The sequence below is a fragment of the Danio rerio genome, chromosome 24 (assembly GCF_052040795.2).
Source record: "Danio rerio strain M-AB ecotype USA chromosome 24, GRCz13ab, whole genome shotgun sequence".
Classification (NCBI taxonomy): Eukaryota; Metazoa; Chordata; class Actinopteri; order Cypriniformes; family Danionidae; genus Danio; species Danio rerio.
Genome location: NC_141044.1, coordinates 39,197,501 through 39,225,076, shown reverse-complemented (window position 1 = coordinate 39,225,076; position 27,576 = coordinate 39,197,501). Strand labels below are relative to the sequence as shown.

The 27,576-nt window shown below is 37.7% G+C and overlaps 2 protein-coding genes across 3 annotated transcripts in view; both read left to right on the top strand.

The window, feature by feature from the left end:
* pak1ip1 (PAK1 interacting protein 1) overlaps window positions 1-27,576 on the top strand; it is a 379,523-nt gene that overhangs the window by 232,941 nt on the left and 119,006 nt on the right. The gene's annotated exons all lie outside the window — the stretch shown is intronic.
* Window positions 60-25,467, top strand: coasy (CoA synthase). Of its 2 annotated transcripts, NM_001004577.1 has the most exon segments (11): window positions 60-211; window positions 2,156-2,279; window positions 5,246-5,816; window positions 11,479-11,693; window positions 13,673-13,804; window positions 16,614-16,803; window positions 20,640-20,704; window positions 20,785-20,869; window positions 20,944-21,041; window positions 24,675-24,821; window positions 24,902-25,467. In NM_001004577.1, coding segments are annotated over 10 exon segments (1,665 nt in total). In that variant the 5' UTR covers window positions 60-211; window positions 2,156-2,186; the 3' UTR covers window positions 24,971-25,467.

The following is a 27,576-nucleotide window of genomic DNA, read 5'->3' as shown; positions in this document are numbered from 1 at the left end:
TGATTCATTGGGACAGGAACTTCGGCCTCAGCCAATCCGCAGCCAGTATTCCAACACATGGCCGTCTAGGTCAACAGTTCGCTCTGCTGAGCATAAAATGTGTGCTATTTTCTACTCATTATGAGGAAGACTGGCATTAAACAGTTGTTTTCTGCAACATTTGTCCGCATTTGACAGTTCTCAACATCCTAAAACGACAGAATACAATAAGGTAGGTTTTGCAGAGGTATGTTTGTGTGTTGTTCCGGATCAGCTGTGTTGTTTTGCACTAATCTGGAAGCATTCGTGTATAAATATAAGAGGTCAGCTATTTTTATTGCCAGTAGGTATTGTAAATCATTCAGTTATTCAATTCAGTTATTCAGTTATTCAACTGAGCTGTCTAACGGGTCTGCATCTGTGTGTGTGCTTGAAATCTCTTTTATATTTTGGTCTAAATGTTATTGTTATTCCAAGTTGTATTGAATCTTAATCAGAAAGCAATAATCTGTTCTCTATGTTTATTATAGATTTCTTTACATGGATATTCAGTCAAAATGTGTAGAGTTATATTTCTATTCTGTTTGAAGATCGACATTCAATTAATATTCTTGAATTTACAGTTATAGAGTAAGATAGAAATATATACGTCCGTTTGAATCTTGTTATATAGCATTATTAATATTAGGGCTGCACAATATATCATTTTAGCATTAGTATCACAATGTGTGCATCTGCAATAGTCACATCGCAGGATATGCAATATTGGGATTATATGTGAGCAAGAACCATCTACAACATGACATTTGTAGAGTTTAACCAAGATAAAAGTTTATCATCTGCATGCGTTTTTAAAACCTGGGATTTAAAACCTTTGCATTTAGGCAGAACTTGTACACTTTGTAAATTTAATAAAGATTTATTTGAAATATTTACAATATATATAATATGCAAAACTGTAACAGCATACATGTGCAGTAGTTAAATAGTTTTCTACAAGACTATGAAGTGGTTTTACATATGATTATTAAAGATCAACTTCTGGTTAAATTTTATTCATATAAAAAATATATATTGCAGAAAAATCAAAATATCGCAATGTTAAATTTTTACAATATCGTGCAGCCCTAATAAACAGTTTTTGGTATTGTCTTCAAATTTTTAGCTTTAATTGTCAGTGTTTTTTGTTTTTATAAATATGATGGTATATGTTTTCCTTTTATTTTCATTTACATTGTTGCAAAGTAGATTAAATGTGAATTTTTAAAATTTATTTGAAATCTGTTTTAGATATATTATATTATATTATTAGAAATATATATAGTTTACTATTTTATAGTTTTACTCCTTCTTAAATACATTAACCCTAGTATGCATTGACATATACCATTACCATTTACAATTCTATAGCAATATACACATGCTTTCATGTTGTCGACGCCAAATTCTGACCTGACCATCCGAATGTCGCAGCAGAAATGGAGACTCATCAGAGCAGGCAACGTTTCTCCAATCTTCTATTGTCCAGTTTTGGTGAGCCTGTGTGAATTGTAGCCTCAGTTTCCTGTTCTTAGCTGACAGGAGTGGCACCCGGTGTGGTCTTCTGCTGCTGTTGCCTATCGGCCTCAAGGTTGGACGTGTTGTGTGTTCAGAGATGCTCTACTGCAGACTTCGGTTGTAACGAGGCATCAACAAGGCATTTGCGCCCACAGAACTGCCGCTCACTGGATATTTTCTCTCTTTAAGACCATTCTCTGTAAACCCTAGAGATAGTTGTTTGTGAAAATCCCAGTACCTCAGCTGTTTCTGAAATACTCAGACCAGCCCGTCTGGCACCAACAACCATGCCACGTTCAAAGTCACTTAAATCACCTTTCTTCCCCATTCTGATGCTCGCTTTGAACTGCAGCAGATCGTCTTGACCATGTCTACATGCCTAAATATGACTGGCTGATTAGATATTTGCGTTAACGAGCAATTAGACAGGTGTACCTAATAAAGTGGCCGGTGAGTGTATTTTTAAATTGCAATATGTGCAAAATACATATTTATGATGACATATTTAGTTGCATATATTCAACTGCCAGCATTCATACATGTACAGTTCCTTCAGAATACCCATTTTAAATGCTCACTCTAATGCACACGTGTTATTTTGTTGAATTCAATCTTTCAGCATCTCAAACCAGTCCTGTCAGCTGTCAACCATGTCCATGTTCAGCACCGGTATCCTGGTCCTCACGTCCCCATTACACGTTCTCCCTCTCCGCATTGCACCTGTCCTCACGTCAGCCGCTCAGGTAGGCTTATGACATCATCAAATTTTCTTGTTGCGATTCATTTTTATCACGGTATTATTAGCAAAAGGTTACTTTAACAGCTATAAAAACACAAACTACTTAGTGCATTGCTTAATTGTATTTATATTTTCAGAGTATCATTTTTTTAACCACATTAAACTGCCAAAAAGTACAATAGGCCAAACTTTAGATTAATAAACATTAGTTAATGGATTAAAATCGTCAGTGAGCAAAAGACAGATTTATTAGTGAAAACTAAATTTGACTAGTTATTAACTCTATTTAAACGAGATATTTTATCCCACTTTTTACAAGATGTAAAATAAGTCTCCAATGTCCCTAGAGTATATAAATTTTCAGCTAAAAAATACCACACAAATAATGTTTTATAACTCTTTGAAACAACCCCTTTTAGGCTTTGATGCTATTTGATGCTAATTGTGCCATTTTGGTGACTGTAGCTTTAAATTCAAATGAGTTTTTTTAAAAGATGACAGAGCTGCAAGCCTAATGGCAGTCGGCGACACACAGGGATGTTTATGCTAATGAGGGAGAGATTGTCACTAGTGGGTGGGGCTTTTTTTTTTTTACGCATACAAAGGGAGAATGTCAATCAAAGTGTTTCTGCAGGCTGTTTATTAAGTCTGATTATAAAAAATAGAATTAATACATTTTTACCATTAGGGGCTGACTATATTCACACACTGCTGCCACACAACTGTGTTTAAACCCCTTATAAAAGTGATTCTTGCATAATAGCTCCCCTTTTAATTAAACAATTATGACTTTAATCATGACTATGGTTTTTACATGCAATTATGTTAACAAAGAAATTAATTTCACCCGAGATTAATAAAAGCTTTTGTAGTTTGCATTGTAAGTTTAGTTAAATTAACTGTTGTTAACTAAAATTGGAGACTTATAGCACAGTGTTAATGTTCAATAGTCCTATAAATAGTCACAAAGTTTTAATCAATGTTTCAGCATGTAGTAGGCCAGATTAACATGTGAAAATGTTCATGCTTGAGTTATTAAGCTGATTAACTAATTAATTCTCCGAACTTTTGGCAGTTGTGAACAACAGTGCTAGCCAGCAGCTTGCTCTCTGCGGCTCTCACATGGTCGCCCACTAAAGCAAAGCAGGGCTGTGCCCAGTCAGTACCTGAATGGGAGACCACATGGGAAAGCTAGGTTGCTGCCAGAAATGATGTTAGTGAGGCCAGCAGGGGGCGCTCAACCTGTGTGGGTCCTAACGCCCCAGTATAGTGAAGGTCTTTCAGATGAGATGTTAAACCGAGGTCTTCACTCTCTGTGGTCGTTAAAAATCCTAGGATGTTCTTCGAAAAAGCGTAGGAGTTTAACCCCGGCATCCTGGCCAAATTTGCCCACTGGCCTCTGTCCATCATGGCCTCCTAACCATCCCCATATCATAATTGGCTTCATCACTCTGTCTGCTCTAGTGTGTGGTGTGCGATTTGGCGCAATATGGCTGCCGTTGCGTCATCTAGGTGAATGCTGCACACTGGTGGTGGATGAGGAGATCCCCCCTCCCCCCACAAAAAATGTGTAAAGGGCTTTGAGTGTTCAGAAAAGCGCTAAATAAATGTTAGGAATTATTATTATTATTATTATTATTATTATTTTTTTTTTTATTATTATCATTGAATATAAATATTCTTAACCAGTTAAACTCTGCTGCTATTTGGGGATTTCCGCCTGGATTTTGCCTACCCAAATTTAAAAGCTTCCCAAATCCACATGCAGAGGTGTAAATGCAAAATATTGGTATCATTTGAAAGAAAACCCTTTGCATTTTCATAAAACAATATTGAAAGTGTTTAAAATATCTGTATATGTTGTCTGTGTAATAATAAACACCTAAAAAAAGAGGTGCTTTTTGTATTTCTTTTTATAAACTCAAATTTGAAAGTGTACCTTTTAGGTTCTGTGTGGTCTAGCGTGCTGTAATTAATTTTGGTGGTTCCTGCACATGTCTGTAATCATAGGAAAAAAGAAAAATGTCTCTACCATAATCTATGCAAAAGTTATTGCATTCCAACTGATGAGAGGTGCTATGCAGGCCACAGGGATCGATCATTGTTTTCATATTTCACTATTCTTTTGTTTGATCAAACATAATTCACTGTGTTTGGACCACATCAGACATATAAAAGGATTACTTATGCACATCACCTCAAAAACAGAGGAGAAATGGCCCTGAAGAGCACAGCATAGGGTAAGAGATGACAGCTGTCTGTGCTATCTGGGGCTGCTTATTGATCATGAATGTATTGTTTACATTTCTCCGCCATGGAAACACCGTGATTCATTCAGCAACTGTTTGGCATATGAATATAATTCAGTAAAAAGAATGCTAGAACTGTATGAGCCCCGGCAAGAGCTTTCATTTGAGCTGTAACTTGTACATGTGTCATATAAAAAAATATGAAAATGAACCAATGTAAAATACCCAGCTCGGGTATCCAAAATACTGTGTAATTAAGTGTAAATAACTTTTATACAGTAGAATAAAAACCAAAGTGATGCATATGTGCATAAAATATAGATTCTACACTTTCAAACGAAACCACTTACAGGGGTCTGGTGCAATGCTAGCCCTTTAAATCTGAAAGCGAAATTCGATGACGTCACGGACCCGGCAGAGTGTTAAACAACACTTTAAAACAGGGGTGCCCAAACTCCTGGAGGTCCAGTGTCCACACCTAGGCTAGCTAATCAATCTTACTAGGCTTTCTAGAAAATTCCCTCCAGGTGGGTTGAGGCAAGTTGGAGCTAAAATCTGCAGGACACAGGCCCTCCAGGACCGAAATTTGGTACCCTTGTTCTAAAAGTTTCAATAATGAATAATTATTCGCTGTATGTTGAAGTGCTTGTGATATCAATATTGTGCATGTTCATTATCATGATATACTGATTTATTAAATATGCTGTATGTCTATGTTCAGGTGGTGGAGCGCACACTTTACGTCCATCTCCACCCCGGCCTGAATCTAGGCACCGGTGGGCAAGTGCGTCCCGTCTACATCCCGCCTGTGGTGGATCTCTGCACACTAATTTCCCGCCTTTACAGCAACGCGGCTGACATTTGCGGACACCTCGACGTCCGAGTCCTGCTCACTAACATCCGTGGCCAATCAGCAGCATCAAGCGCAGCCAATGGCCCATTTCCAGCTCCACAAACACTGTCCCACTCACCGGAAGTAGTGCTGACCGACTTCCCCATACCGGATTCAGGCCAGTCCTCACTGATCACCCAGTGCTTGCGGAAATACGCCGGTCATTGCTATGTTTGCACCCCAGGTCTCTCTTCTGTGCTTTTACACCCACAACTAAAAGAGGTCAGCGGTGACGAGGACAGAGGAGCGCAGATGAAGCCCTTGGAGACGTTCAGTGATGTGGTGGTTGGCGGGACGTTTGATCGCCTACATGGAGCCCATAAAACCCTGCTGAATATTTCCTGTCTGATGGCCAACAGGCGCTTCATCATTGGTGTGTGTGACCAGGAACTGCTCAAAAGTAAGTCCAAATCATCTTTTAATGTCTTAAAAGAAAAGTGCAACCAAAAAATGACTTCAGTAAAACATTAAAGGAGTTTTTGGAAATAAATTTCTTTCTTTTTATTAGTCATTTAGAGTTAACCAGTTGAGTTTTACTATTGTTGAATTCGTTCTGATGATCATCGGGTCTGGCGGGAGCACTTTGAGCTTAGCTTAGCATAGATCATTGAATCAAATTAGACCAGTAGCATCTCATTTAAAAATGACCAAAGACAGTTGATAACTTTCCTATTTAAATCTTGACACTTCTGTAGTCGTATCAACTTGGAAAACAAAACGTTGCTATTTTCTTGGTGGATATGGCTATATGGTAATAATATATGAGAGTAATACCTTGGTGGCAGCAGGCTTCTTTAAAAAGTTTGCTATGATATGCATCTTAAATAATTTAAATAATTAAAATATCAATATTTAAATATACTTTTGACCACCCCATAATGGTTCATGCCATTTTCGATGCATAATCGCACCAATCAGTCTATGCGAGAAGTCATTCAACAGTCAGAAACTGCAGTTCAAGAGGACCAAGAGACTTTGTAAGTGTCAACACTACACTTTTCCTGTAAAATAGTGGCTTGTATCTACATATATCTTAAAAGTAAAGTAGCTAAATAAAATTTAATAACTGAAATAGCTAATCGGAGGTGACTGTTGGTCAGGAAAAGGTTGGTTCCCCGATCATCAATGTATAATTTGCATGCTGGAATAACGTGAGAAAGATGCGAAAATGGATGTCAAGGGGATGAAAAGGAGGCTTGCCTCTGGCGATTATGTTTTGGTTGCACCGGCAACTACAGTCAAATCTGAGGTGTGAAAAAAGTTTGCATACACACATTTGAATAATGTCCGGCTATAAATGGGTTCAGGCTTTTAAAAATCTGTCAAACAAAATATCGGACTTGGGCTTTTAAGGTCTGATTACTTCTTATAGTACCTAGCCATATCAGCTTAAAAAATAGCAACTTAGATTTTTTATCTGTCTAAGTGCATGATGTTACAGCAGAAGAGTCAGTCTTTAAATAGGAAAATTATCAAAACTCTCTTGAATTTTTTGAACAAGATGCTAATGGTCTAATCCAATTCAATGATTTATGCTAAGCTAAGCTAAAAGTGCTCCCACTAGACCTGGAAATCATCGTAATGGATTCAAAAATGGTAAAATTCAACTGGTTAACTCTAGGAGAGATGTTAAATGTGTCTATTTGGGAAAAAAGTGAAATGTTTCTTTAAGTTGCCATCAATTTACTCTCTTATTTTTATTTGTATTTGCATATTGACACAATGTATCTGTGCACTTCATTCATTTTCTTTTTGGCTTAGCCCTTTTATTAATCTGGGGTCGCCACAGCGGAATGAACCGCCAACTTATCCAGCATATGTTTTAAGCAGCGGATGCCTTTCCAGCTGCAACCCATCACTGGAAAACACCCATACACTCTCGTTCACACACGCACACACTATGGACAATTTAGCTCACCCAATTCACCTATACCACATGTCTTTGGACTGTGGGGGAAACCGGAGCACCCGGAGGAAACCCACGCCAACACAGGGAGAACGTCCAAATACAGAATTTGCCAACTGACCCAGCTGAGGCTCGAACCAGTGACCTTGTTGCTGTGAAGTGACATCGCTACCCACTGTGTCACGGTGCCGCCGCCGTGCACTTCATTATTTTGTAAAAATGTAGTTGCCCATAGAATCTTAAATCAAATATCATAATCTTTCCACAACTTTCTTCACTACCTATTCACACTGAATTCTTTTAGTGTGGGAATATCAGCTCCCAAAGAATGAAATCATGCACAGCCCTACATTTTTTTTTTCATTTCAGCACCATTTTAAGTGGATGTGCATCACAATAGTGGAAAGAAGCACAATCTTTACTTCCATTTCATGGTTGCTTTAACCACTGAAATATCTGAAGAGATCATCTTTAGAACCACCAAGATAATCGGGACCTAGAATAGTCTGAAGGAGAGAAACTGTCTCTAAATAAGCCTGATTATCTTGTGGTGTGTGGCTCAGATAAATATACAGCATTTTGCCATTTTGTTACCATAGTTAAAGTGTAGTAATTACACATTTGGTCACAATCGAGGCCTAAAATTACATTTCTGACAAAGTCTCCTGATTTAGTTCTTTGTTTCCCGAAGCATATTCGACTGGCTGCTGTGAAAACATTTTACCTCAGTTTTACTGCTTTATTGCCATACCTGTCAACATTGTGATGTGAAAATAAAGGATATGCCCACATATCCCCAAATTACTAAATATGTTGATCTGGAGCTGTTTCAAAATAAACAGTTAAAGAGCAACGAATGAATCTCTCATTTAGATGTTTCGTTTGATTAAATAACAGAGGTGTCACTTTAAAAATGCACACATCTAATGTTATAATGAAAGCATTTGATTGTTTTCCTATCTTTTTATGCTCATTTAGGACAAAATTAGTTGTGTTTGAAAGAAAACCCACCAAGATCGACATCTTTAGATGTTATTATTATTAATTATGTTTGTTTAAACACGCTCCGCTTCAAATTGCGTGTAAAAAAATCCATTTGGAAAACAGCGTCTATTTATCACTTTGGAGCGCGTCAGCTGACAGTCACGCACCACTATATGACTGTTTTGAGGATTGCAAAGGAGGGGTGACAAGGCCTGTAATGGAAAGTAAGAGAATCCCTCGGTTTTTATATTTATTTCAAAATGTTTTCCTGCCTAAATTAAACTAAAGCCCAGAACAGATTCACATTTAAGAGCAAGGGGCGCCCCCTGGTGGTTCGGTGGTATGGGTAGCGTAAAGAGGATTGGTTCTTTAATGTTTATTGCCACCCTTCATAGAAAGATTGAAAATACGGGTGAAAAAAATATAAAAGAAGTTAGAGGAAAGTTTATTCAATACAAAATGATACATGGATACTTTTACACACCATCCAGACTCTATAGGATGGCACTAGCTGGAAATAATCAGTGTTGGAAATGCAATAAAGAAGAGGGTACTTATTTACACATGATCTGGGAATGTTGTCTAGTTTCCCATTCTGGTGTAAAATTTTAAGGATAATGGAGGATTGGCTAGGCTGTGAGTTACCTGTAGAGCCACGGCTATGCCTTCTTGGTGATAAATTAGTGATACCTAATATAGGTAAAAAAAAATCCTTTATTCTTCTCAATATTGGATGCATTACAGCTGCTAGGATGATACTACGTAACTGGAAGTGTCCCAGAATGCTAGAAATGAAGGAGTGGATTAATGGGAGGATTGAAAATGCATCATATGAGTGTCTGCTGGGGAGATTGAACAATGAGGGAGAAGTACGTAGAAATTGGGATAATCTCTGGCAACATTTAAAATTAGGATAACTGAGTATGTACATTCAAAGGTACCACAACCTTAATTTCCATATATGTTTGCTATACATTGTTATTCTTTGTTGAATTGTCTTGGTGTACGTGGCTGAATATGTAACATGTATCATATGTATGTGTAGGGTGAAGTGTGTTCTTTGTTCTTGGCTGTTGAACAATAAAAAAAAAGTTGAATTACAAAAAAGGAAAATACGGGTGAAATACAGGAAAAACGGGAGGGTTTGACAGGTATGGTTATTGAACTTTGCCTTTGTAGCACAGGACTGACAAAACAGCCAGCATATGTGCTAAAACCATTAATAGTTTTAAGAACTGATTTCTTTTATCTTTGTCTTGATGACAGCACATAATATTTGACTAGATATATTTTTAAGATACTAGTATTCAGCTTAAAGTGACATTTAAAGGCTTAACTAGGTTAATTAGGCAAGTTTGGGTAATTAGGCAAGTCATTGTATTGACCTTATTCTCAAATGCGGAAGTGCGCCTGTTTTCGCGATTGTCTTAGAACTTCCGTTTCAGTCGCCAATGGGAGAAATGACAAGGAATAATAAACGGCAAAAAACGGTCAAACTACTTGCTCTACAAACAAATGTTTGCATGACTATATAGACCAAGTAGAATAATACAACATGGAAATATCAGTTTGCAACATCAAACAACGAAACGAGCAGTTTTTAATGTCTTAAAATGAATGGAAGTGAATGAGACCGGAAGTCTCGTGCCAAAAAGATTCAAATGGCAGCGCCCGCTCGTCTGCGGAGAATAAGGTCAATAACAGTGGTTTGTTCTGTAGACAATCAGAAATAAATGTTGCTTAAGGGGGCTAATGATATTGACCTTAAAATGTTTTTGAAAATGCCCTTCCATGTAGTGTGTAACACAGCTCTAAGTGAAGTGAAGTATCCAGCTAAGGCTTAAATCTATAAGTGTACAGTGTTTAAAACTGTTGATTCATCTATAAAAGAGTCGACTCATAGTGCTTTAAACGAGTCGTCTTGGTAACGAGTCATTAGCTGTTTTGCCACAACGTGACAGCGAAACCAAGTTATTCACGTGCACGCGCAAAACCAGGAGATTTGAAACCTGCGGCCTCGCCCTCTAACACACACACAAACACACACAAACATGCCGGTTGATTGAAGTCCACTCCAGGTGGATATTATTGAGTCTCTACCCAAGGATGAAACCTCAGCATAAGCTCAGCTTTAAGCAGTTGGAAACTACTGGAAAACTTCTGGAAACTACATGCTACAAAGAATAGCCTACTTCGTTTGTTAAAGGAAGGATCAGTAAAGAGTACTCATGGACATGTCAGGACATTGATCGGTTTCTTCCTCCATTTCTCAAGTGTAAGTACGTGCGATTAAAGTTGTTGCCTCGTTTACTCTAGCTTGCAAAAGTATTTAGTTGTGATTTGTTACTTGTAACCGCGTGTACTGTATCAGGTTAACTTGCTATATTCTCATATCGCGTGTAAAGCCACGTTAAAAACGCGACGCGTGCTGCTTTGTTTACGTTTCGTGGAGGAGGGTAATGCGTGCATGTCTGTGTCTGTGAAAGGAGCAGAGTGTGACAAGCTAGGAGATCTCCTCGCCAGTTCTTGGAGTTTTTGCGCAATAAAATAGTTAGTCGTCTGTATTTTCAAGTCCATCGTCTGTATTTACATTCACCCACTGGCAGCTAAAATCCACGCCTTACACTATCGAGCGTGTATGCACTGTGACTACTTTTATAATGTTGATTAGCTGCTGGCCATTTCACTTTGTCTCTCGCTGAAAGCAGTCAGTGTCAACCAATCGCAACAGACTGTCATCGGTCCAATCAGCGCAGATTAGCTTGGCGCTAAAGAGGGGTTTGGGAACAAATGAATCACTGGACGATTCATATGGGAGTCGCTGGGATAATTAGGTAAAAATAAACGCAGATTATAAGACCATGAAAGTGTTTTTTGACCTTGCATGCGTATCAGACTGTTGTTAGAGACCCTTACAACCAAAATATGACCCTTTTTCATGTATAATATGGGCTCTTTAAAAAACTAAAAACTGCTTTTATTCTAGCCGAAATAAAACAAATAAGACTTTCTCCAGAAGATAAAATATTATAGGAAATACTGTGAAAAATTCCTTGCTATTAAACATAATTAGAGAAATATTAGAAAAAGAAAAGAAAAATCACAGGAGGGAGAATGATTTTAACTTCAGCTATACATTACAAAAATCTTTTCTGTCTTCCTTTCTGTGCAGATAAAGTGCTAAAGGAGCTGATCGAGCCGTATGATCAACGCGTGGAGAAGCTCCATGACTTTCTGAATGACGTGAAACCATCGCTGAAGTATGACATCGTTCCACTGTCTGACCCCTTCGGCCCCTCCATAACCGAGCCTGAGCTGCAGTGCATTGTGGTCAGCGAGGAGACGAGGAAGGGCGGTGAAGCGGTCAACAAGAGGCGTGTGCAAAACGTGAGAACGTTGCTGGTTATCCAGTGCCTATATTAAACCTTTTATCTCTACAGTCTTGATATACAGTAGCTTAAAATAGATTTAGACACTTGAACATATCTGAACTGTGGCCACTGTGTTGCCTATTTAGAAAACTAAATGTGAATTATGTGGTTCAAAAATGTTTAGGGGGAAAGATTCTAATACTTTTAATCATCAAATATTTTTTAGAAATTACAGTACACATACACTCACAGGCCACTTTATTAGGTACAACTGTTTGTTAACGCAAATTTCTAATTAGCTAATCACATGGCAGCAGCTCAATCCATTTAGGCATGTGGACATGGTCAAGACGATCTGCTGCAGTTCAAACCGAGCATCAGAATGGGGAAGAGAGGTGATTTAAGTGACTTTGAACGTGTAGCCAGACTGGCTCCAGCTGATAGAAAGGCAACAGTGACTTAAATAAGCACTCGCTACAACTGAGGTCTGCAGAAGAGCATCTCTGAACACACAACACGTCCAACCTTGAGGCGGATGGGCTACAGCAGCAGAAGACCACACTGTGTGCCACTCCTGTCAGCTAAGAACAGGAAACTGAGGCTACAATTCACACAGGCTCACCAAAACTGAACAATAGAAGACTGGAGAAACGTTGCCTGCTCTGATGAGTCTCATTTCTGCTGCGACATTCGGATGGTCGGGTCAGAATTTGCTGTCAACAATATGAAAGCATGGATCCATCCTGCCTTGTATTGACGGTTCAGGCTGTTGGTGGTGGTGTAATGGTGTGGGGGATATTTTCTCGGCACACTTTGGGTCCATTAGTACCAATTAAGCAATTTGTCAATGCCACAGTCTACCTAAGTAATGTTGCTGACCATGTCCATCCCTTAATGACCACAGTGTACTCATCTTCTGATGGCTACTTCCAGCAGGATAACGCGCCATGTCAAAGCGTGAATCATCTCAGACTGGTTTCTTGAACATGACAATGCGTTTCTTGTACTCAAATGGCCTCCAAAGTCACCAGAGCTCAATCCAATAGAGCACATTTGGCATGTGGTGGAACAGGAGATTGGCATCATGGATGTGCAGCCGACAAATCTGCAGCAACTGTGTGATGCTATCATGTCAATATGGAGCAAAGATTCTGAGGAATATTTCCAGTACCCTGTTGAATCTAAGCCATGAAGGATTAAGGCAGTTCTGAAGGGGATCCAACCCGGTACTGGTAAGGTGTACCTAATAAAGTGGCCGCTGAGTGTGTTTGTGATGTTATAAATGCTTTTAGTTTGAACCTGCTGTCTTGAACTTTCTAATAAATAAATAATTCTGAATTTTGTTTGTTTTCAATATTAATAATAATAAAGAATATTTCCCAAGTATCAAGTCAACATGATGACACTTATGAATGAAATAATTCCGCAGAAAATTCAGCTCTGCATCACAAGAATAAATGACATTTACATTTAAAATGCCGCTATGGAAGAAATTATAAGATAACTTAAACATATGGATTTGAGTAAATCTATAATACTTGTTTTTATTTTATTAAGGTCTCTAAAAATGTGATCATGATGTTTTCCATATTTCAATGTATATTTTAATGGAAATATATGCATAAATTAAACACATCAGTATATATTTTAATGGAAATATATGCATAAATTAAACACATCAGTATATATTTTAATGGAAAGAAGTTATTAGAAATTGCTATAATTTATATTTTTCATGAATTATTCTTTGATTAAATAAATGCGACAGTGCTGAGCATAAAAGACTCTACACAATACATTATATTGTTTATTTATGAAAGTCTTTGCTTTAAATGGTTAATATGTCTTTAATTCACTGCTCAAATGTTTAATCTTCAGAAAGTAATAAACTGCGTCACTCTGTTGTTTCTGTGCTCATCGCCGTGCAAGTGGACTTTGCTTTTGTCCTGGTTTCAGGAGTTTTAGGTTATTGATTTGTCAGTGTTTTGTGTGCAGGGATTGGCTGAGCTGGTCCTGTATGAGATCCCGCTGCTGAAAGATGCTCATCGGGCAGACATCGAGGAGGAGAAGATTAGCTCATCCAGCCTGAGGACCAGACTGCTGGGAACACTGCTCAAACCTCCGTCTGTATGAACATCTGCTCACTCCCACATTCATTCGTTGTTTATTCATTCATTCATGCAATACTTGATTCATTTATTAATCTTTTTTTTCATTCATTCATTTATTTATGCAATAATTTATTAATTTATTCATGTTTTTTATTCATCCATTCATGCAATAATTTATTCATTCATTCACCTTTTTTTAATTCATTCATCCATGCATTCATTCATTCATACATTTTTATTCCTGCATTAATGCACTTATTCATTCATTTATTCCTATTTTACCCAGTATTTATTTATTCATTCATGCAATAATTTATTCATTCGTTTATCTCTTTTATTCATTCATTCATTCATTCATCTTTTTATTCAGTCATTCATTCATGCAATTATTTATTCATTCGTCTTTTTTTTTAATTCATGCATGCAATAATTTATTCATTCATTCATCTTTTTTATTAATTCATTCATGCAATAATTTATTCATTCATTCATCTTTTTTATTAATTCATTCATGCAATAATTTATTCATTCATTCATCTTTTTTATTAATTCATTCATGCAATAATTTATTCATTCATTCATTCATTCATCTTTTTTATTAAATAATTCATGCAATAGTTTATTCATTCATTCTTGTTTTTTAATTAATTAATTAATTAATTAATTCATTCATTCATTCATTCATTCATACATTTGTATTCCTGCATTCATGCACTTATTTATTAATTTATTCCTTTTTGGCCAGTATTTATTTATTCATGCAATAATTTATTCATTCACACACATAATCGTTTATTTATTAATTCATTCATTCCTGAATTTTTTTCTTTCCTTCATTTATTTATACACTCATTTATTCACTCACTCATTTATTCCTGCATATATTCATTCATTCATTTATTCGCCCACTCATTTATTCTTGCATTTATTGTTTATTTGTTTCTGCATTTTTTCCATTCATGCTTTCATTTAGTTATATACTTACTTAATAATTTCTTCATTCATTCATCCCTGTATTTATTCATGCAATAATTTTTTCATAGATTTATTTATTCAAACATTCATTTATTCATTCATACCCTCAAGCATGCATTCAAAAACTCATTCATTCATTAATTTCTGCATTTATTCTTTCTTGCATTTTTTCATTCATGCTTTCATTCAGTCATAGACTTGTTAGTTTGTTCATTCACTCATTCATTCCTGTATTTATTCATGCATTAATTTATTAATGAATTTATTCACACACTCATTCATACAGACACTCAATCATGTATTCATGAACTCAGGAATGAGTTTATGTATGCATTCATTCATACATACGCTGTCATGCATTTATAAACTCATTCATGCAATCATGCATACATTTTATCACCCACTTCCAAAGTCTTTCCAGCATTTATTAATCCATTCATTCACTCGTTCATTTATTTTTTAATATATTAATTCCTGCATTCATCCTGCATTTATTCATTCACAAATTCATTTGTGAATGCATCCATGTACTCATTACTTCACAAACCCATTCACTCATTCATATACAGTAAATTAAACTTGAATAAACTGCTTTGGTACATAACTAAGCAAGTTATGTGTAGTTAAAACAACACCTAAACCATACTTTACCTTTATTAAACAATGTATTACTGAGCACATCTTTAAATATATAGAAAATTCACAATTTCTATGAGATTTGCGATATGTGGTGATTTAAAGCAGTGTGTTTGGGTATTTTGTCTTATTCTCATAAACCTACTGATAACATTTCTTCCATTAATATATTGTGTGCTGGTTAGGAGTAATGGCACATTCTGCTTCCTCCATATCACTGGGGCTCCAGACATTCATTTCAACAGTCATGGCATTGTGACGGACTAATTTAATAAAGCACATTCCGACAGTCATGTGTTTTGACATCTCTATCGAGACTACATTATATTCATATACACCACTATTCAAATGTTTTTGGTATGTAGGATTTTTGTAATGTTTTGGAATGAGTCTCTTGTGCTCAGCAAGGCTATTTATAATTGGACGAACCACAGTAATATGGTAAAATTATAATATTAAAATGAAAAAATAAAGTTTTGTATACATGTTAATATCATTATATAACGCCATATCATAGTCTTCAGGGTCACACGATTCTTTTAAAATAATAATAATGATAATTTGATGCTGCACGTTTGTGGAAACTGATTTTGGGATTTTGGGATTCATGATAAATAGTGAACAGCATTTATTTAATATAAAAATATTCATTCATTCATTCATTCTCCATCAACTTAGTCTCTATTTCAGATGTCACCACAGCGGAATGAACCGCAAACTATTCCAGCATATGTTTTATGCAGCGGATGCCCTTCCAGCCGCAACCTAGTACCGGGAAATACCCATACCCATTCACATTCACACACACACACACACACACACACACACTATATGGATGATTTGGTTTATTTACTTCACCTAGTGCATGTGTTTGGACTGTGGGGAAAACACCCGGAGGAAACCCACGCCAACATGAGGAGAACATGCAAACTTTAAACAGAAATGCCAGGTGGCCCAGTTGGGACTCGAACCAGCGACCTTCTTGCTGTGAGGTGACCGTGCTAACCACTGAGCCACCGTGCCAACAAATACATAGACATGTATACCTTATAAATATCTGCTGCCACTTCTGATCATTTTTATGTGTCCTTACTGAATAAAATAATTCTGGAGAGTTACTGTATTGGCATTCCCAAAAGATGTTTCTAAAGTTAAAGACTTCCCTGTTTGCTGCAGCTGAAGGTAAAGCCTGTGTTGTTGTTGTGGTGTTTCAGCCAGAGCTGGATCTTCCTCTGTGTCCGTATGTGATCGGCCTGACGGGCGGCAGTGGCTCCGGGAAAAGCTCCATCGCTCGCAGGCTGGAGGATCTGGGTGCTGAGAGGATTGACTGCGATCTGCTCGGACACGAGGCCTACCTGCCGGAAACATCCGCATATCACAGGGTCATCCAAGAGTTCGGCACAGGTGTGGACAAGATACAAGTCAAGACAAGTTTATTGATCCTTTAAGGCAGGGGTGTCCACACTCGGTCCTGGAGGGCAGGTGTCTAATCAGACACACCTGGGCTAGCTAATCAAGCTCTTACTAGGCTTTCTAGAAACCTCCGTGCAGGTGTGTTGAGGCAAGTTGGAGCTAAAATCTGCAGGACTGAGTTTGGACACCCCTGCTGTAGGGAGATTGTAGCCTACAAGACATATTAGGCATTCACATTAGGCATATATACAGTTGATGTTAGAATTTTTTAACCCCCTTGTATATTTTTTTCCCCAATTTCTGTTTAACGAAGAGAAGATTTTTTTTTCAACACATTTCTGATCATAATAGTTTTAATAACTCATTTCTAATAGCTGATATATTTTATCTTTGCCATGATGACAGTAAATAATATTTGACTAGATATTTTTCAAGAAACTAGTATTCAGCTTAAAGTGACGTTTAGGCAAGTCATTGTATAATAGTGTTTTTTTTTGTAGACAATCTGGAAAAAAGGGGGCTAATAATATTGACATTTAAAATAAATAAAGAAATATAAATAAAATGCTTTTATTGTACCTGAAATAAAATAAATCAGACTTTCTCCAAACATCATTTGGTGAATCAAAATAAATCGTATATATAAAAATAGGTGTTCAAATAAATAAATCAAATCAAATGTTCAATATACGGACAACTGGGTTCATTTCTCTGAGCGTTGCTGAAAGTATGCTGCACTTGGTCAGAAATTGATGATTTTAAGCTGAATTAATTCCCAGCATGCTTTAAGTCAGACTGGTTATGGAGAATTAATGTTGATACTTTAGTTAATATGAGTATAATTAGTTAATATTAGTATAATTATTCAATGGTTTACTTAATTAAATTGTAATTAATGTTTGTAGCAAACAGTGTTATTATAGCATAAGCAATATACAATTTTATTTCCCAGAGATGGGTTGCAGCTGGAAGGGCATCCGTTGCGTAAAAACTTGCTGGATAAGTTGGCGGTTCATTCCGCTGTGGCGACCCCGGATTAATAAAGGGACTAAGCAGACAAGAAAATGAATGAATGAATATACAATTTTACTTTTTAAAAATTGTACTAGGTATTTTCCTTCTTTTTTTAATTCTTTCAATTTCTTTTCGGCTTAGTCCCTTTCATTCCACAGCGGAATGAACCGCCAACTTATCCAGCAGTTTTTTTACGCAGCGCATACCCTTCCAGCCGCAACCTATCACTGGCAAACACCCACACACACTTAATCACACATACACTACAGACAATTTAGCCTACCCAATTCACCTATACCTCATGTCTTTGGACTGTGGGGCAAACCGGAGCACCGGGAGGAAACCCACGCGAACACGTGGAGAACATGACAACTGACCCAGCCAAGGCTCGAACCAGCGACCTTCTTGCTATGTGGCGAAGTGCTACCCACTGCACCACCGCGTCGCCCATTTTCCTATTTATGTACCGCATTTATCATGTATAGCCCCTTTCACACAGTGATACCGGTAAATATCTGGAAAATTTCCGGAACGACTTTACTGGTATTTTCAAAAAAACACTGTTCACACAGGCGAGGACGTTACGGAATTTTTCCAGAAAAGAGCATTCACACATCCATTCCAAAATACCGGTAAATTCTGACATCATTCACCACAAATGAGCTTTAAACGGCTGCGCTTGTATTTGTAAACATTTGACTAAATTACAGACTCTGTGGATGATCAATATTGTGAACAACTTCGATGAAAACATATGGAGGATCACTTTCGCATGTCGAGATGTACATGATATGTGTGTGTGCTGGCGCTCACAGGCTGTTTCACAGGCACACGCAAAGCTTAAAGGTAAACAAACAGCGGCTTATCATAAGCATCTTATCAATGATTATTTACACAGTTGGCATTAAGAAGAACATATAAACGTGATCTGACTAACTTCTAGCAGCTAAACGCATCTGGGAAAATAATCGAAGGCTTTTAATCTCACAAACCGCGCGGACGTGAATGCGTCTGACTGTTCTGATTGGCTAAAGTAGACGTCTCACATCAGCACGTTCTAGACGTGCACATGCTCTTACCGGCAATCTTCCTTCTCCATTCACACAGTGCAGCATTCCGGCCAATTACCGGTAATGTTACAACTTCTCTTTCCGGAAAATAAATAGCCAGAATGAATTTACCGGTATTTTCAAAAAGACCCTGTTCACACATACAACCTTTCCAGTAAATTGCCGGTAATTTTCCGGAAAGGTCTGTATGTGTGAAAGGGGCTTATGGCTATACACCCAAAGTGCTTCACAATCATGAAGGGGGTCTCTCCACATCACCACCAGTGTGCAGCAGCCACTTGGATGATGTGACAGCAGCCATAGGACAACGGCGCCAGTGCGCTCACCACACACCTGCTATAGAGGGAGGGGAGAGACAGTGACAGAGCCAGTTCAGTGGAAGGGGATGATTGGGAGGCCATGATGGTTAAGGGCCGAGCGGGAATTTAGCCAGGGCACCATGGTTACACCCCTACTCTTTACGAGAAGCGCCATGGGATTTTTTAATGACCACAGAGAGTCAGGACCTCGGTTTAACGTCTCATGCGAAAGACGGATTAATAATCAGGGTTCGCCACTGCGGAATGAACCACCAAGTTATCCAGCATATGTTTTACACAGCGGATGCCCTTCCAGCTGCAACCCATCACTGGGAAGCACCCATACATGTAGTGCATGTGTTTGGACTGTGGAGAAAACTGGAGCACCCGTAGGAAACCCACGCCAACACAGGAAGAACATGCAAACTCCACACAGACATGCCAACTGACCCAGCCGGGGCTTAAACCAGCGAGAAAGAGGGTCATTTGACATCAAACTTCTTGGGAATTTCACAAAAAAAGCAATGGTGTGCTTGGTTTTAACGTACCTGAAACTACGGATACTGGAAGCCTGTGCTGGCATTTCTCCTGCACTGTTGCTATCAGTGTGTGAAGAGTGGGAGATGAGGGTTGCATTGACAATCCAACACAATGGGCAGCACATTGAACACATTTTATAAGTGGACAGAAACTTGTAAACAACTCATGAAAGAATAAAGTTACGCTAAAACCAAGCACACCATTGTTTTTTTTGTGAAATTCCTAATCAGTTTGATGTGTCAAATGACCCTCTTCCTATTGAAAAAAACGAAAGTTGAATCCAAGATGGCCGACTTCAAAATGGCCACCATGGTCACCACCCGTCTTGAAAAGTTTGCCCCTTCACATATACTAATGTGCCACAAACAGGACGTTAACATCACCAACCATTCCCATTTTATTAAGGTGTATCCATATAAATGGCCCACCCTGTATAATAGACTGGGTCAGTTGGCGTTTTTGTGTGGAGTTTGCATGTTCTCCACATGTTGACGTGGGTTTCCTCCGGGTGCTCCGGTTTCCCCCACATCCCAAACACATGCACTGTAGGTGAATTGAATCAACTAAACTGGACAGAGTGTATGAGTGTTTCCCAGTACTGGGTTACGACTTGAAGGGCATTCGCTGTGTAAAACATATGCTGGATAAGTTGGCGGTTCATTCCACTGTGGTGACCCCTGATGAATAAAAGGACTAAGCCGAAGCAAAATGAATGAATAATAATATATAATAATATTTAAGCAATGTAGGGAACTTACTACTAACATTTCCTTTTTTAATTATGAACACTTATTAGCATTCGCAGTGTCATCAGATTCAGTTCAGTTAGGATTTTCTTTCAGGGAAAAGTGAGAAATCTCATTTAATCAGATTTTAAATCGGATTTGTGTTTGTTTGCCGTCAGATATTCTCAACGAGGATAAGAGCATTAACAGAAGAGTGCTGGGCGGAAAAGTGTTTGGTAACCAGGTAATTAAACTCAGCAGATGATGAACACAACTGCATTCAGGGCGCTTTCTGTTGCGTTCACACTTTTGTGTATTTTCCAGGAGCGTCTGAAAGCTCTGACTGATATCGTGTGGCCTGAGATCGCTCGGCTAGTCAAGAAAAGAATCGATCAAGCTAAACAACAAGGTGAAGCGCTTTTCCTCGTACGATCTGCTTGGTTCACTTGTGCTGTGAGTGTAAATGTGCTCAATCTCCTGCAGGGAAGCGTGTTTGTGTTGTGGACGCGGCTGTGCTGCTGGAGGCCGGATGGACACACTTGGTTCATGAGGTTTGGGTCGCAACTATCCCAGAGGAAGAGGTACTGTAGATCATGTATATTTGATTGTATTTATAGATGCAGTCTGTCACTTTTTTGTTAGAAATGATCCAAAATCAACTATATAATCAGCCAGTTATAAGCTTATGATGATGTTTTCTGATTTGAGTGGTACTGGCCACAGCCACATCACCCTGCAGCCCAAGACCGGTTACTCACTGAAGCTAAGCAGGGCTGAGAATGGTCAGTACCCGGATGGGAGACCACATGGGGAAACTAATTTGCTGTTGGAAGTGGTGTTAGTGAGGCCAGCAGGGGGCGCTCAACCTGTGGTCTGCGTGAGTCCTAATGCCCCAGTATAAGTGAAGGGGAAACTACTCAGTGGGCGCCGTCTTTCAGATGAGACGTTAAACCGAGGTCCTGACTCTCAGTGGTCATTAAAAATCCCGAGGCACTTCTGGTAAAGAGTAGGGGTGTAACCCTGGTGTCCTGGCCAAAGTCCCTCAATAGGCCCTAACCCATCATGGCCTCCTAATCATCCCCATCCACCGAGTTAGCTCTATCACTGTCTCCCCACTCCACCAATAGCTGGTGTGTGGTGAGCGCACTGGCACCGTTGTCCTGTGGCTGCCGTCGCATCATCCAAGTGGCTGCTGCACACTGGTGGTGGTGTGAAGAGACCTTCCACATGATTGTGAAGCGGTTTGGGTGTATGGACACAATAAACGCGCTATATAAATACATTACATTGGTAGGCAGGACTGCACGATACTGGGAAAATACTCCAGTATAGCTTTTCCCTTGGAGAAATGCTATCTTTATAGCTCTAAAATGGCAATAATACAAATTTCGAATTAATAAAAAAAAAACAAATATGTACTGTGATGTGAAAAAGTGTTTGCCCCCTTACTGATTTTTTTTTTTTGCACGTCTGTCACCCTTTGTTTTAAATGTTTGAGCTAATTTAATTATTAGTATATAACTCAAGTAAACACATCGTGCAGTTTTTAATAGAAGGTTTTTATTATTAAGGGAAAACAAGATTCAAAACTACATAGCCCTGTGTAAAAAACTGTTTGCTCCCTAAACTTAAAAGGAGCAAGAACTCTTTTGTGATAACTTTCAATGAGTCTGTTACAGCGCTGTGGAGTCATTTGTGCAGAATTGTTGTAATTAGGCTACACTGGAGGATTTTTGAGTACGAACTGCCTTTTTAAGGTCATGCCACAGGATCTCAATTGGATTCAGGTCAGGACTTTGACTACGCCACTCCAAAGTCTTCGTTTTGTTTTTCTACAGTCATTCAGAAGTGACTTGCTGGTGAGGTTTCATCCTCGTGCTACAGATCCAAAGTTCGCTTCAGCTTGAGGTCACTAACAGATGGCCGGACATTCTGTTTTAGGACATTTTGGTACACAGAATTCATGGATCTATTTAGTCTTCCAGGTCCTGAAGCAGCAAAACAGTATTTTCCCCAAAGGTTTTGAAGGTCATCGATATGTTTTTAGAAAAATTGAGATGGGTTTTAATGTTCTTTAAGCGAAAACAAGATACAAAACTACATAGCCCTGTGTGAACAAATGTTTGTTCCCTGAATCTAATAACTGTTTTAGCCACCCTTAGGAGCAACAGCTGCAATCAAGTGTTTATGATCACTTCAAATGATTCTGTTACAGCGCTGTAGAGGAATGATTGCAGAATTACTATAATTCAGCCACATTGAAGGGTTTTTAAGCCTGAATCGCCTTTTAAGGCCATGCCGAAGCATCTCAATTGGATTTAGGTCAGGACTTTGACTAGGCCACTCCAAAGTTTTCGCTTTGTTTTTCTTTTGCCATTCAGAAAGGACTTGCTATTGAGGTTTCATTGTCTTGCTGCACAACCCAAGTTCGCTTCAGCTTGAGGTCGCTAACAGACAGCCAGATATTCTTCTTCAAGACATTTTGGTACACAGCAGAATTCATGGTTTTATTTAGAACCGCAAGTCTTCCAGGTTCTGAAGCAGAAAAACATGTGAAACAAAAAATATGTTTTCTGGAAAATCTAAGATGAGCCTTTATGTTCTTTATGCACAGCAGTGGTTTTTGTCTAGGAACTCTGACATGCGAATCATTTTTGTCCAGTCTCTTTTTTATGGTGTTCTTGTCTTAAATCATGAACGCTCACCTTAACTAAAGGCAAATGAGGCCTGCAGTTATTTGGATGTTGTTGTGGGGTCTTTTGTGACCTCGTGCATGAGAGTTGTTGCTGCGCTCTTTGGGTACTTTTGGTCGGCTGTCCACTCCTGGGAAGCCCAAAGTTTTAGAAAAGGCTTTATAAACATTTGCAGACTGGTAGATATCAGATTTTCTTTCTCTTTTTTTATCTTGGCATGACGTCTAGCGTTTGAGGATGTTTTGGTCTACTTCACTTTGTCAGGCAGGTCTTATTTAAATGATTTCTTGATTGTGAACAAAACTGCATGATGTGTTTGTGTTATTTTTGACAAATATTTGAATTTACTAATTTATTTGATGATCTGAAGTATTATGCGAAAAAACATGGAAAAATAGTAAGAAATTAGTAATGGGCAAACATTTTCACACCACCATATTTAATTTATGTATTCATCAAAGATCTGGTCACTCTATTATTGGTGCAGTGTTTTGAAAAGAGATAATTTGCCCAAAAAAAAAACCTTGCTAATTTTTCATTTGATTCAAACCTGTTTGAGTTTCTTTCTGCCATTGAATACAAAGGAAGATATTCTGAAGAATGCTGGGGGGAAACACCACTGACTTCCATAGGACTTTATTTGTTTGTATTGTGGCTGCTTTTTCCACCATTCTTCAGAATATTATCTTTTGTGTTCAATAGAGAAAGTAACCCATACATGTTTAGCACCACTTGAGCGCGAGTAAATGACAATGACATTTAAATGTCTCTTTCAAGAGTTCACACTTAGCTGATGATTGATTATAAGCAAGTTTGGCATGCTGTCCCGGGAGAGATCCCTGAGCCCAAAAGGTCCTTGAGCCCTGGGCTCCCTTCTGTTTGCAGGGTGAGAGGGGAGCTTTGAGCTCAGGTAGATCTCGACAACTCCCCCATTGATAAGAGCTGATGACTAAAATGAATGCTATGAAGAGATATGCTGCAGGATGAGAGTTTGACTGTATTGCAAAATTTAGATTGATCAGTTCACTTGTAGCGCATGTTTTTGGAATGTGGGAGGAATCCGGAGAACCCGGGGAAAAACCCACGCGAGTGCGGGAAGAACATGCAAACTACACACAGAAACGACAGCCGGCCTGTTAAAGGACTAGAACCGGTGACGTTCTTGCTGTGAGGCTAACCACTGGGCCACCGTGCCGCCCTATGAAGGGAAAGGCGGAGAAGTAGTGGTGGAAGGGGGGATTCTTCAAATCGAAGATGGCTGTAGTGAGAAACCCTGGCTCTTTATAGTGGGTTAGGACTGGCCTGATTGGTGGATCATACGTAGCTAATGCAGAACCAGCCGTGTTCAATCATCATGTGATCGTTTATAAATAAATTTCACTTAAGGCTGTTTTTATTAGTTTGCGATTCAATTTATATTTTTATTTTAAATAAAAATCACATATTGACCAATCAGCATCAAGGATCGTAACCACCCCTTTAATAAAATCAATATTAGAAAATTCCATGTGTGTGTTTCAGGCAGTGAAGCGTATAGTCCAGCGTGACGGTGTGAAGGAGGAAGATGCCGTGAGGAGACTGAAGAGCCAATGGCCGAATGCTAAGCTGATCGACTATGCTAACGTAGTGCTGTGCACACTGTGGGAACCAGAGGTCACTCAGAAACAGGTACACAACACAAAGAATATGTGAATTGCATTTATACACTCAAACACACATCGCTGATCAGCACTGCATGTTTCCCACAGGTATTAAAAGCCTGGAGTCTCTTACAGCAGAGGATTCAGAAGAGACAAGAGACAAGATCTTCACTCTGACAGCGCAAAACCAAAAGCAGATCTCGACAGAATTCACAGAAATATTTTAAATCAACAGTCTTCCTTAGTTGAGTATTTCATCTGCATCTTTTTTTTAATATCATTTCTCGCATAAAACATTCGCATATGAGCCAGTATATGTACTTGTTTAGGCTTTTCTAATGCTGTGAGATGGAGAACGCCTTGAGCACTTTTATTACACCTGCAATATACGGTTTCTTTATTCTTGTGCCTATATAGTTGGTTTATATTTGGTTGTCATCTTTACATTTCATTTATTTTATTTGATTTTTTTTTTTACAACAGATTTACAAATTGAGATTCTGAAAGCAGATGGTTATGAATAAATACTGTGCCTCTTGTAGACCAAAATTAATTGATTAACCTATAGAGATCAAATAAATACCAAATTTTAGACATTTGTTTGATGTAACAGTGATTATACTTGCTACAAATGTTATGTAGCTTTTAAAATAAAACTATTACTTTGGTTTTAATAAAGCTTTAATACATTTATTCTTCATATTTACATGCATATACAACTTACATTTACATTTAGTCATTTAGCAGACGCTTTTATCCAAAGCGACTTACAAATGAGGACAAGGAAGCAATTTACACAACTATAAGAGCAACAATGAATAAGTGCAGTAGGCGAGTTACAGGTGTAAAGTCTCAGAAGCAAAGGATTAGTAAAGGGTTTTTTTTTTTGGAGTACAGTTAGTGGTTTATCCAGAGAGGCAATTGCAGATTAGGAAGTGAAGTGGAGACTAAATAGTTGAGTTTTTAGTCGTTTCTTGAAAACAGCGAGTGATTCTGCTGTTCTGATGCAGTTAGGGAGTTTATTCCACCAACTGGGCAGATTGAATGCGAGAGTTCGGGAAAGTGATTTCTTCCCTCTTTGGGATGGAACCACGAGGCGATGTTCATTCACAGAACGCAAGTTTCTGGAGGGCACATAGATCTGCAGAAGTGAGAGCAGATAAGAAGGAGCAAAGCCAGAAGTCGCTTTGTAAACAAACATCAGAGCTTTGAATTTGATGTGAGCAGCAACTGGCAGCCAGTGCAAACGGATGAGCAGCGGAGTGACATGTGCTCTTTTAGGTTCACTTAAAATGTCTTTCTTAGTATTTTAAGTTAACTCAGGGATCTGTGATTTCTAGTATGTCAAAAAAAAATTACATTTAAGTTTTTCCCCCTAGCAGATTTACAAATTGAGACTCTGAAAGTAGATGGTTATTAATAAATACTGTGCCTCTTGTAGACCAAAATTAATTGATTAACCTATAGAGACCAAATAAATACCAATTTTAGACAAATTTAAGACATTTTTGTTTGATGTAACAGTGAATATACTTGCTACAAATGTTATGTAGCTTAAAAATAAAACTATTACTTTGGTTTTAATAAAACTTTAATACATTTATTCTTCATATTTACATGCATATAAAACTTTTAAATGCCTTTCTTGGTATTTTAAGTTACTATAAATTGCACAGGGTTATGTAGAACATGTACATTTAAGTTTCTTCCCCCTCGCAGATCTACAAATTGAGATTCTGAAAGCAGAAGGTTATGAATAAATACTGTGTCTCTTGTAGACAAAATGATTTGAATAATCTATAGAGATCAAATAAACACTAATTTTAGGCTATTTTAATAGATGATTTTTGATGGAACTTGTGAAAAATACTGGCTACAGATTATGTAGCTATTAACAATAAAAGTATTACTTTGGATTTAATATAACTTTGATACATGTATTCTTCATATTTACATGCATATACAACTGTTAAATTTCTTTCTTGGTATTTTTAAAGACATTCAAACTTGCTTTTTCTTTCATGTTTTTTTTTCCTCAGTGGATTCTGAAAGCAGATGGTTATGAATAAATACTGTGCTTCTAGTGGACTATAATTAATTGATTAACCTATTGAGATCAAATGAATGAAATTTAATGGATAAAATTTAATAAAATGTAATAGAATAAATGACTAATTTAAGACATTTTTGTTTGATACAACCGTGAAAACACTCGCTATGCATGGTTATGAATAAATACTGTGCCTCTTGTAGACCAAAATTAATATATTAATCTATATAGATTAAATGCCAATTTTAGGCTAATTTAATAGATGATTTTTTACGCAACTTGTGAAAAATACTGGCTACATGTAGCTATTAACAATAAAACTATTACTTTGGTTTTAATTAAGCTTCAATGCATGTTATACTTCATATTTACATGCATATACAACTTTTAAATGTCTTTCTTGGTATTTTTAGAGGTATTCAAACTTCTTTCATGTTTTGCCCTCCTCGTTGGATTTACACACTCAGATTCTGAAAGCAGATGGTTATGAATAAATACTGTTCCTCTAGTGGAGTAAATTAATTGATTAACCTATTGAGATCAAATAAATAGCAATTTTAGACTAATTTACGACATTTTTGTTTGATGTATCAGTGAAAACACTCACTATACATAATGTAGCTATTTAAAAACTATTACTTTGATTTTAATACATTTATTCTTCATATTTACATGCATATACAACTTTAAAATGTCTTTCTTGGTATTTTACTTGCTAGAAATCACACATCCC

Coding starts and splice junctions, on each gene's coding strand:
- coasy (XM_087308510.1), top strand. CDS start 2,187: ATGTCCATGTTCAGCACCGGTATCCTGGTCCTCACGTCCCCATTACAC. Junction 5,817..11,478: donor TGACCAGGAACTGCTCAAAA/GTAAGTCCAAAT, acceptor CTTTCTGTGCAG/ATAAAGTGCTAAAGGAGCTG. Junction 11,694..13,672: donor ACAAGAGGCGTGTGCAAAAC/GTGAGAACGTTG, acceptor TTTTGTGTGCAG/GGATTGGCTGAGCTGGTCCT.